Source organism: Rhinoraja longicauda, chromosome 29 (assembly GCF_053455715.1).
Source record: "Rhinoraja longicauda isolate Sanriku21f chromosome 29, sRhiLon1.1, whole genome shotgun sequence".
In the NCBI taxonomy this organism is placed as follows: Eukaryota; Metazoa; Chordata; class Chondrichthyes; order Rajiformes; family Arhynchobatidae; genus Rhinoraja; species Rhinoraja longicauda.
In genome coordinates, this window is record NC_135981.1 from 17,553,409 (window position 1) to 17,565,561 (window position 12,153).

At 41.8% G+C, this 12,153-nt stretch overlaps 1 protein-coding gene across 4 annotated transcripts in view; it reads left to right on the forward strand.

Moving 5' to 3' along the window:
- The window catches only part of LOC144607475 (abl interactor 1-like), a 41,116-nt gene that overhangs the window by 980 nt on the left and 27,983 nt on the right, over nucleotides 1-12,153 (forward strand). For all 4 annotated transcript variants that reach the window (XM_078424335.1, XM_078424337.1, XM_078424339.1 and 1 more), the window contains exon 2: nucleotides 8,903-9,070. In XM_078424335.1, the coding sequence (XP_078280461.1) occupies nucleotides 8,903-9,070 (168 nt within the window). The remainder of the gene's footprint in view (nucleotides 1-8,902; nucleotides 9,071-12,153) is intronic.

Sequence of the window (12,153 nt, forward strand, 5' to 3'; positions counted from 1 at the left end):
CACAGAAGCAATTCAACTTCCTCACTTCTAACAATGATCGTAGGAAATTGAGGTTGCCAAAATCGAATTAATGTGTAATACAATTCAAAGCTTAGCCAGGGGAAGAAAAAACACAGTTCTTCAAAATTCTGCAGTAATGCTTTTGAAATATTGCCGACATCATTAAAAAAAAGATTGTGATATGACCAGAGATGAACCCTTGCTGAGTTCTCAAAAATCAGAAAGATAGCAGAAGTTCAAAGCTCCTTTCCCCACTCATTTATCAGCATTTGGAAAGTTCCTTTTTAGGGTGTAATTGGTAGAAGTGCAAATGTCAACATTCTTGCTAATTGTCAATCGCAAGGTTGCTATTTCAGAGCAAATGGAATTAAAAAAGAAATGTTATTCGTAACATTTACATAGAACATAGCACAGTACAGCACAGGAACAGGCCCTTCGGCCCACATAAGCTCATTAGTTCATAGGTTCATAAGTGATAGGAGCAAAATTAGGCCATTTGGCCCATCAAGTCTACTCCACCATTCAATCATGGCTGATCTATCTCTCCCTCCTAACCCCATTCTCCTGCCTTCTCCCCATAACCTCTGACACCCGTACCAATCACGAATCTATTAATCTCTGCCTTAAAAATATCCATTGACATGGCCTCCACAGGCTTCTGTGGCAATGAATCCCACAGATTCACCACCTTCTGATTAAAGAAAATCCTGCTCATCTCTTACCGAAAGAATGTCCTTTAATTTTGAGGCTATGACGTCTGGTCCTAGACTCTCCCATTAGTGGAAATATCCTCTCCACATCCGCTCTATCCAATGTGCCATACATGATGCCAAAATAAACATACCTCCTGCCTACACTTGATCCATATCTCTCCACTCCACGCATATACATGTGCCTATCTGAAAGCCTCTTAAATGCCATTATCGTAATTAAATCTCCATTTACTTTAAATATGCTGTAGTTTTGAAAAAAAGTATGTCATCTAATAGAGTCATAGAGTCCTACAGCACAGAAAGAGGCCCTTCGGCCCATCGGCTCATCGTGTCCGCGCCGCCCGTTACCAAACACAGTCTAATTTTAATCCCATTTTCCCGCATTTGGACCGTAGCCCTGAATGTTGTAGCATTTCAAGTGCCCATCCAAATGCCTCTTAAACGTTGTGAGTGTTCCCGCCTCCACCACCACCCCAGGCAGTGAGTTCCAGACTCCAACCACCCTCTGGGTGAAAAAGTTATTTCTCACATCCCCCCGAAACCTCCCTCCCCTTACCCTGTATCTATGTCCCCTCGTTGTTGAACCTTCCACCAGTGGAAGAAGTTCCCCGCCATCTACCTTATCTATCTATGCCCCTCATGATCTTGTACACCTCGATCATGTCTCCTCTCAGCCTTCTCTGCTCCAGGGAAAACAACCCCAGTCTGCTCAGTCTCTCCTCATAGCCGAGGCCCTTCATCCCTGGCAGCATCCTGGTGAATCTCCTCTGCACCCTCTCCAAAGCTATCACATCCTTTCTATAATGTGGTGACCAGAACTGTACACAATACTCCAGCTGTGGCCTCACCAGTGTTCTGTACAATTCCATCATTACCCCCCTACTTTTATATTCGATGCCCTTATTAATGAATAAAAATTTTTTTTTGTTGGTTCTGTGATTTATTATCTGCAACTAACTTCATTGTTAAATAACAACAAGAAATGCTGGAAATACTCACCAGGGTAGAGAGCAACTGTGAGGGAGATACAGGGGTCATGTTCCAAGCCAATGAGAACTGGGTAAAACTGGAGATAAAGTGTAGAAAGGAAAGGAGAGAGCAATAAGGGTACGCTGTGCCAGAGCAGGCGGTAGGAGAACTTCAATGAAGAATGATGGTGCAAGGCAAAAAAGGTTAATACCTTAAAATAATTGTCAAAAGTGACACCAAAACACTACACCTATTAGATTGTGCACGTCGGGTTGATTGCATTAGTCGAAACAGGGTGAACCACGTGAAGGTTACAATCTCCCACCCATACGCAGAAGGGAGAGGATGTTGAAAGATTGGTGCACCATCGAGGCTAACCCTGACCTTCCCATCCACGCTGACTTGAACAATCTGTTCAACATGCGCCTGAAGTCCCGCAAACCCTTCTGGTGTTCAGCCAAATCCCTGGAAGACTTTGACCCCAAGACTGAGTGGCGCAGAGCCTGGAAAGATGCCCACACCAACAACGGAGAGGTCATCACAGACCCCACAGTGAAACCACCGGGAATTGACCTCCATCGCAAGCAATGGCTAACCCTGAACAGGATCCACACCCTCCATGCAAGAACAGCCCATCACCTGCACAAGTGGGGGATGACAGACAGCCCTGCTTGTGACTGCGGATATTCAGACCAGACCATCCCACACATCGTGAATGACTGCTCACTGAGGCTTTTCCCTGGTGGCATCATGGCCATCTACCCAGCAACTGCTGCTGCCCTGGCCTGGATGTCTACCCTTGACCTATAGCTTTAGGCTGTGCATGCCATATGCAAGAAGAAGACCTTAAAATAATAAAAGATAAGTTCAGAGGCAATATAAATATAAGAAGCATCATTATCTGGTTACAAAATATGCTGGAACACCCATTATCCAAAATTATAGAGCTCAAATGTGGGTGCTTTGAAAAGTTTCAGGAATAGCTTCTTCCCAACAACCATGAAGCTGTTGAATACAAAACCTCTTAAATGCCACCAACCTAACTTCTGCCAGTTTCAAATATGAACTCTGGATAGACACAAAAATCTGGAGTAACTCAGCGGGCCAGGCAGCATCTCTGGAGAAAGGGAATAGGTGACATTTCAGGTCAAGACCCTTCTTCAGACTGAGAGTCAGGAGAAAAGGAAATAAGAGATACAGATGGTGATTATAGAGAGATATAGAACAAATGAATGAAAGATATGCAAAAAAGTAATGATGATAACTTATCATCTTGATGATAACTGTCTTTGGTTTCACTAAGGACTTGGGTATTGGAGTTATTAATTTGTTGAATTTTGGTTTGTTCTATATTATCTATGTGCATTATATTTACAGGGCTGATATGCTGCTGCAAGTAAGAATTTGATTGTTCCCTTCTTCGTACATATGACAATTAAATACTCTTGACTTGACTTTTGATTCTTGCAGCCGTCACTAAGTCTGTATTGAGTCGCTCCGAGGGGAACTAATGAGCTGATAGTCATGTATTATGTGTAGGAAAATAACTGCAGATGCTGGTACAAACCGAAGGTATCACAAAATGCTGGAGTAACTCAGCAGGTCAGGCAGCATCTCTGGAGAGAAGGAATGTGTCCTTCCACATTCCTTCTCTCCAGAGATGCGCCTGACCTGCTGAGTTACTCCAGCATTTTGTGATACCTTCGAGTCAATGGACAATAGACAATAGACAATAGGTGCAGGAGGAGGCCATTCGGGCCCTTCGAGCCAGCACCGCCATTCAATGTGATCATGGCTGATCATTCTCAATCAGTACCTCATTCCTGCCTTCTCCCCATACCCCCTGACTCCGCTATCCTTAAGAGCTCCATCTAGCTCTCTCTTGAATGCATTCAGAGAATTGGCCTCCACTGCCTTCTGAGGCAGAGAATTCCACAGATTCACAACTCTCTGACTGAAAAAGATTTTCCTCATCTCAGTTCTAAATGGCCTACCCCTTATTCTTAAACTGTGGCCCCTTGTTCTGAACTTCCCCAACATTGGGAACATGTTTCCTGCCTCTAACGTGTCCAACCCCTTAATAATCTTATACGTTTCGATAAGATCTCCTCTCATCCTTCTAAATTTCAGTGTATACAAGCCTAGTCGCTCCAGTCTTTCAACATATGACAGTCCCGCCATTCCGGGAATTAACCTAGTAAACCTACGCTGCACGCCCTCAATAGCAAGTCATGTATTATAGTCAGTGCTAATCCTTTAATTATCAAACAGACTTTTCAATTGGGGTTTGTGTCATGAATGGATCAACTTTATATTGACATGATTTAAAGTTATGTGTAGATGTTGGCATGGATTATTTTATTTGTTTGCATTAATGAGCAATTGTTAACTTTGCAACAGATTGAATCTGTACCCAGCCAGCTCAAATCTTAACAAATCAAATGTTATGTTTTAACTTCTTCTTTGATTTCCTGTTGTTGTATTTTTATACAAATAATATGAGAACCACTAGTGGCCATGAAAACCACTAGACGAGAAAAAAAACTATCCATAGCTGTTCTTTTGTATTGGTATCAAGTTTTCACGTTCAATCAAAAACTCCATAATCTTGACATTTCCTAATGTAGGGCAATATTTTGGGGGGCTCTGGGGAGAATTTAAAAACTAACCCAATGTGATATGTTGTGATCCAACAGCAAATTTCCTAAAATGAGCATAAAATATATACAACACACACATACACTAGGGCAGTGTACATACCCTGTGACATGAAATTCTTGTTCTGATATCACTGCACAAACTGGACAGTATGCAAGAGGCCAACAAATATCATGGGCTCAGATTAATAAAATATTATATTATATTCATCCGCACAGATGCATGAGACCTGCTTTGACATATTTTAAAGGTCCTAATCCTACGCAAGTTAATGCCCAGATACAAGGTTTTTTTATTGTTTGAAAGATGCAACATGGGAAAAGGCCCTTCAGTCCATCGGGTCCACACTAACCATCGATCACCCATTCGCACTAGTTCTACGTTATGCCCCTTTTGCATCCACTCCCTGCACACCAGGGGAAATTTATAGACACCAATTAACCTGCAAGCCTATATGTCTTTGGGATGTGGGAGGAAACCGGAGCACTCGGAGGAATCCCAGGCGGTCGCAGGGTGAACATGCAAACTCCACACAGACAGCCCCCAAGGTCAGGATCAAACTGGGATCACTGGCACTGTGAGGCAGCATCTATATCAACTGCGCCTCTGTGTCAGAGTGCCAACGTGTTCATCCTCTTTAGGTTTTCATTGTTATTAACTGCCTACATCTCTGCTTGCCACTGTTGATCTGAGTCAAGTCAAGTTTATTGGCATAACCACAGGTAAAGTGAGGTGCCGGTACAACGAAGATCTTGCTTGCAGTAGAGCCACAGCCAGTTAACACCCAAAAACATAAATTTATACATAACTCACACTTAAGTTGTGCAAGACAGTGAAAAGAAAAGGGAAACTAGATATTTGCGCAAACTACAATTCAGAAACAACTCCATGGTAGTGCACGAGATGGTGTAATATGTTCCTTGCTCGAGGAATGAGCAAGATTCTGTACCTCCTGCTTAATGGTAGCAGTAAGAAGAGGGTATGGCGCAGATGGTGGAGATCCTTGATGATAAATGCTGTCTTCTTCAGGTAGTACATCATGTGGATACTGTTGATGGAGGGAAGGGCTGTGCCCATGATGGACTGGACTGGTCTGAGTCCACCACTCTCCCTGTCAAATGTCTCCCTGTGACTCCTTCCTCCAGTCATCCCTTCCAACTAGTTGCCCATCCACTATCATCTTTCTGAACCCCCATGATCATGGCAGAACAAGCCCCATATCCTAGAGGGTGTGGAAAGGAACTGCAGATGCTGGTTTAAACCAAAGATAGACACAAAATGCTGGAGTAACAGCGGGACAGGCAGCATTTCCAGAGAGAAGGAATGGGTGACGTTTCGGGTCGAAACCCTTCTTCAGATTGAGGAAGGATCTCGACCTGAAACGTCACCCATTCCTTCTCTCCAGAGATGCTGCCTGTCCCGCTGAGTTACTCCAGCATTTTGTGTCTACCCCATATCCTAGATGATTGGGAATCCAAGTCAATGAGCCTTCCTCCACTGCCTTCACAAAGAGGTTCTAATGAATCCGGAATTGGAAGCCTGCATCAACATTCACAATGTTTGGTTTTAATTCCATCAGCTCCTATGAGGACAAAGAGGCACAAAGAGATTAATATCTGATCCATTATACTTTCATTAAAAAAGGGACAAATGTGAACTCCATCCATGGAACATACTGGGTAGGGACCTCTAGCTTTCTCACTTGCCTTTTCAGTTATTTATTTCATTCCAATGTTTTATATATATATGAAAAAAATGCATTGCTGGAATATGGTGGGTTGCAAAACATCAAGTGTTGAGTCAGAGTGAGACTACAAGAACAAGGTTCAAATAACTTTGTTTGCATGTTCCAGTTCTGCAAAATGCATCTTGCTTAGCTTTTGCTAATCTGAATATACTTTATTAGAGTAAATGTGCACCTTATAAAAAAAAAGGCTTCGAGTGTACTTGAGGGATACATTGACATATAGCATGACTCAAACTGGAACGATGGCTTGTATTATCTTACAAGGGAACAACTTGCCTTAACTGTATGATTATTGACAGATAAATTATATACTTTACATGCTTTGACTTGTTGCTTAGTGGCAACTAATCCGTTTCTAAATGCTTGCTTTGAATTTCAAAGTGGAATTCCAAATTAAATACATTTGTGAAAATTTAAATTGTTTCAGCAGAAATGTTAATGAGTTGGAACTCGCAATGACTTAAATAGTCATAGAGTCATACAGCACAGAAATAGGCCCTTCAGCCCAACTTGTCCATACTGCCCAAGATCCCCCCCATCTAAGCTGGTCCCATTTGCCTACATTTGTCCCATATCCCACTAAACCTTTCCTTTCCATGTTCCTGCCAAAATGTATTTTAAATGTCTTAAAGGATAGGGATATCTTGTCATAATTTACTTAACTCTATCCTTTGTTAGTTTACATAAGCCGTCGTTATATTGACAACCATTGTGAATATTGATGCTGGCATCCAGTTCCAGGTTCATCAGATACTTGAGGAGCTTATGAGATATGAGCTCATAGTATTGTGCTTAGAAATGACTGGAACCACGGTGCTAGGGGGAGCTGTGGTTGGGGAGGATAGTATTGCTGAGGTTGCAGACAGGATATAAGGTGAGGCACACCACATTGTTAGTGCACAGAAATGCTACATTTGACCCCAGTGGACATGGAGGGACGGTCACAATTCAAATTGGACAGAAGGAACGTTAAGTAGAGATAGCTGTGCTCCCTTTTCCTACCTCTAGTTCCCCCACCCCCCTCTACTTTCAGGCTGAAGAAGGGTTCCAACCTGAAACGTCACCTGTTCCTTTTCTCCAGAGATGCTGCCTGACCTGCTGAGTTGCTCCAGCACTTTGTGTCTATCTTTTACATAGTGAAGCGATGAGAGCCATTTACGGGAACAAAGGAAAATAGGAATTAGAAAAGAACTAACGCTTTGAATCTTGGGAAAACTAGGACCAGGGGCCATAGCCTCAGATTAAAAGGACATACCTTTAGAAAGGAGATGAGGAATTTCTTTACTCATAGGGTGGTCAATCTATCGAATTCATTGCCACAGACGGCTGTGGAGGCCAAGTCATTGGGTGATTTTAAGGCGCAGATTGACAGAATCTGGATTAGTAGAGGTGTCAGGGGTTATGGGGAGAAGGCAGGAGAATGGGGTTGAGAGGGAAAGATAGAACAGCCATGATTCAATGGTGGAGTAGACTTGATGGACCGAATGGCCTAATTCTGCTCCTATAACTTATGAAAGTGATTAAAGCCAGGAAGCAGTTTATATTGTGAATATTGTAGAGAGGACATCAAGGATTAAGTGGAAGAGTTGAACTGGTCAATAAAAGGTGATAGGTGATGGGATATAGAATGTGCAGCAACCAAAATTGGGGAATTACCAACTCAAAATAAGGTAATATACTATAAAAATAGGAAGTTGACTTTGTTACCTGTGTGGTCCTGGACTGACGTTGTGATTGTATAATGACTAAAGGGATGGTTGTACTTCCCCTCTGAGGTGATTTAGTTTGATTTAGTTTAGCGATACAATGTGGAAACGGGCCCTTTGGCTCACCAAGTCTGCACCAACCAGCAATCACCCGTACACTAGTTCTATGTTATCCCAGTTTCACATCCTACACACTAGGGGCAACTTACAAAAGCCGATTCACTTACATGGAACCTTTCTGGGAAACCCTAAAATGGATTTACTATTGGAGAATAGGGAGATGGAAATTGATAGTCTATCACGTTCTTGCCCTTCATGTTAGACAGCCCTCAGATCCTGGGGAATGTCAAAGGGACGAGCATTGTCAACATTGTCTCCTACTTGTGCTTTGAACTCAGTGTGTATATCATGGAAAACAGATGCAATTAAAACCAAGTTAAGAATAGAACGCATTATGTTGAGCTGAATGGAGCTGTAATCGCCTTTTCGTATGCAGACGAAGTAAAGTCCCAGGCTATCTACACAAATGAGCTAACTAAGAGGGAATGTTGTTGTATTTTCTGTATAATCTACTCGACTAGATCTATTACAATCCATGGATGCATTCTGTAATAGTAAAATCTGAAGATTAGTATTTCATGATAAAACTCTCACAAATAAACAACTGATGTTGTTTTCCATGATTTCTGTACGCTTATTAAAGAACATTTATTTCAACATTTCTCAGTCTGGAGAAGGGTCTTGACCCAAAACATTGCTTATCCATTCCCTCCACAGATGCTGCCTGATCTGCCGAGCTCCTCCAACACTTTTGTGCTTTGCTCAAGATTCCAGCGTCTGCGTCAACATTTATCAGCATTTGGAGTGAACACTGCATTCATAAACAGCGTCTCTGGAGAAAAGGAATAGGTGTCAAGAACCTTCTCTCAGACCCGAAATGTCAGCTCTTCCTTTTCTCCAGAGATGCTGTCTGACCCACTGAGTTACTCCAGCTTTTTGTGCCTATCTTCATTGTAAACCATCATCTGCAGTTTCTTCCTACAAGCAGCATTCATAAAATCTATCTTCAATGCAAGTTGGTGTCCTAAACAAATATGCTTCTATTGCAGGCTCAAGATAAGGCAAAGGCTCTTCAGGAAACCAAGGCGTACACCACCCAATCTCTTGCAGGCGTGGTTTATCAGATCAACACGCTGGCTGAGAAAGTGCTAAAACTACTTGACCTACAAGCTTCTGAAATCTCCAAAATGGAATCTTCCATTAACTGCATATCCCAGGTGAAAATTAATCTTCATTCATTTGCCTTTCCTCTTTCACTTTCTCTTTTCCAACACCCTGTTAAGAACTGTACCATTTAATCAATATTGCCTTTTCATGGTCTTCCTTTTAGTTTAGTTTAGTTTATTTTAGTTTTGTTTTGTTTAGGTTATTGCCATGTGTACTGAGGTACAGTGAAAAGCTTTTGTTGCGTGCTATCTAGTCTGCGGAAAGACTATACATATATTTGAATTCAATTTCATCTGCCCAATGTCCACCTATTCCACATGATTATCAACAAAGACGTTTACATTTCACATTTTATCAGGTGGGCCTTTAAGATGAGAGCAATAATAATTCTTATTGGGCACTTGGATCTCATTCAAAAACTGTAAACCAAAAACTTGTTTTTTTTCTCTTGTTTTTTATTCCAATAAAACATTTTAAAGTTGTTTTTTATTCTAATGCTAAATGTTCATTGGGCTTAGAGTCATATAGCATGAAAAGAGGCCACAAAACATTTGAGACTCAAGGAACTGCAGGTGCTTAAATCTTGAGCAAAACAAAACATGCTGGAGGAATTCAGCAGGTCAGGCAGCATCTGTGGAGGTAATAGATGGGTGACATTTTGGTTTGGGACCCTTTATCTGACTCTGAATCTGTCCATGTCCCTCCATGGATACTGCCTGAACTGTTGCATTCCTCCAACACTGTGTTTTGCTGAAGATCCCAGCATCTGCAGTTTCTTGTGCCTCCATATTTAGCAGAAGGCTTTTTTTTTCATTATTCCTCAAACAGTTAAGAGCACTTTGCTCTAAATGAACACAAGATGCAAGACTTGTTTATGGACATCACAAAGAGAAGTGATGTTTATGAAGTTTGTGGCACTGAGTAACAGCTTGTGCATAAGACCCTTAATGTTCCTTCCAACACACACATGGCTTATTTAGGACAAAGCATTTAAATCTTTTTCCCAGTTCAATGTCTTTAGTGGAAAAGAAAAACTGTTATGTGTGACACTGCTCAGACTATGAATGCAAAGTGAAAATCCACAGTTTTTGAAATGCAAAACATCCCAATTTCTATTGTTTATCACTGGTTGTTTATTCCACTGACTCACAATTCCTGAGGGAGGTAAACTGGTGAATAAGAAATCCCAGATGCAACAGTTAATCTCCATCTGAAATCTTTTTGAGTGCATTAGTGAATAAATCCTTGTGAGTGGCACAGTGTTGGAAGCACTGAAGAAGGGTCTCGACCCGAAACGTCACCCATTCCTTCTCTCCTGAGATGCTGCCTGACCCGCTGAGTTACTCCAGCATTTTGTGTCTACCTCCATAAATGTGTAGTTTGGTAGCTTATTCAACTGCTATAAACTACTCCTAGTATGTAGTGGGGAGGGGGGTTTGCAATTGATGAGAATGTGAGAAGCGTGAAGTGTGGGAAGGATTTGGGTGAAAAATCAAAGGAAGATAGTTGGTCTGGACTCTGTGGGACTCTATGGTACCCTTCAATGTTGTATTTTATATAATATAAAATGCTCAGATCACACAGCAAGACAATCAGCAAATGAAAAGGAATTAAGCGATTGGGAGCAGAAGTTTTAGTTTTTATTTCCTTTTTATGAACTACAGCCATTAGGCTATTAAACATTACAACCTCCAAATAAGCTCTGAACTACATAGACTTGGGGGCATTGATTTTGTCTTTTTGCACTATTATTGTTTGTTTGTTCTATGTACAGAGTATTAGGTTTACATATTCTGTTGTGCTGCTGCAAGTAAGAATTTCATTGTTCTGTTTGGGTCATCTGACAATAAAACACTCTTGACTTGACTGGAGAGCACACAAACAAAAGCTTTTCACTGTATCTTGCTACATGTGACAATAATAAACAATACCAACACAAAGATGCAATATTCTAAGCCTTGTCGAGCCTACTCCATTCATGAGAAAGAGAGAACTCAAAGCAGAGAAAGTGATACATATTCTGTTGTGCTGCTGCTGCAAGTAAGGATCTGAGACATATGACAATAAAACACTCTTGACTCTTAACTCGTGACAGGAATTTGTGCAGTTGTACGTGTCGATGTTAAAAAGGTTTCAGTTCTTGGCTTTATTTCCTTTATTTCCTTTTTCTCAAAGCCCAAAAAGACGATGAAAGCCAAAAGGCAGAAAAATATATTAATGATTTATTCGCAAGACTCAGTCCACATCCAGGACTGACAGCCTTTTACTGTAATACTCCTGCTATTGCCAACAACGCTGTTGAAAGCCTTTGGGTCAGTTGGATATCACGATCACCTCTGGGGAATCTGCAGACTTATTTATCTATAGCAAAGTTATTGAAACTGGGGACATCACAAGTGTTATTGCTACAAGGTAATGGAGTACAGATTGCACTAAAACAACATAGGGCTGAACTGTACTCTGATTAGTTTAGTTTAGAGATACAGCGCGAAAACAGGCCCTTCGGCCCACCGAGTCCATGCCAACCAGCAATCCCCGCACACTAACACTATCCTAAACACACTAGGGTAAATTTACATACACCAAGCCAATTAATCTGCATACTTGCACGTCTTTGGAGTGTGGGAGTAAAGCGAAGATCTCGGAGAAAACCCACGCGGTCACGGGGAGACCATACAAACTCCGTACAGACAACACCCATAATCATGATCGAACCTGGGTCTCCGGCGCTGCAAGCACTGTAAGGCAGCATCTCCACCGCTGAGCCACCGTGCCCAAGGTGATGTTTCAACTTTTACATCGGTGCTCCACAATGAGAAAGTTGCTCATGTACTGACCTCCTGTCCTGCTGCTGGATAGAAAGATAGAAACATAGAAAATAGGTGCAGGAGTAGGCTATTCGGCCCTTCGAGCCAGCACCGCCATTCGATGTGATCGTGGCTGATCATTAACAATCGGTACCCCGTTCCTGCCTTCTCCCCATATCCCTTGATTCCGCTAGCCCTAAGAGCTCTATCTAAATCTCTTTTGAATGCATCCAGTGAATCGGCCTCCACTGCCGAATCATGATGATGATATGCAAATATGGTGATGTGTGTATCAGAGCAGGAGAGTGTGCTTGCTGTGTGTGCTA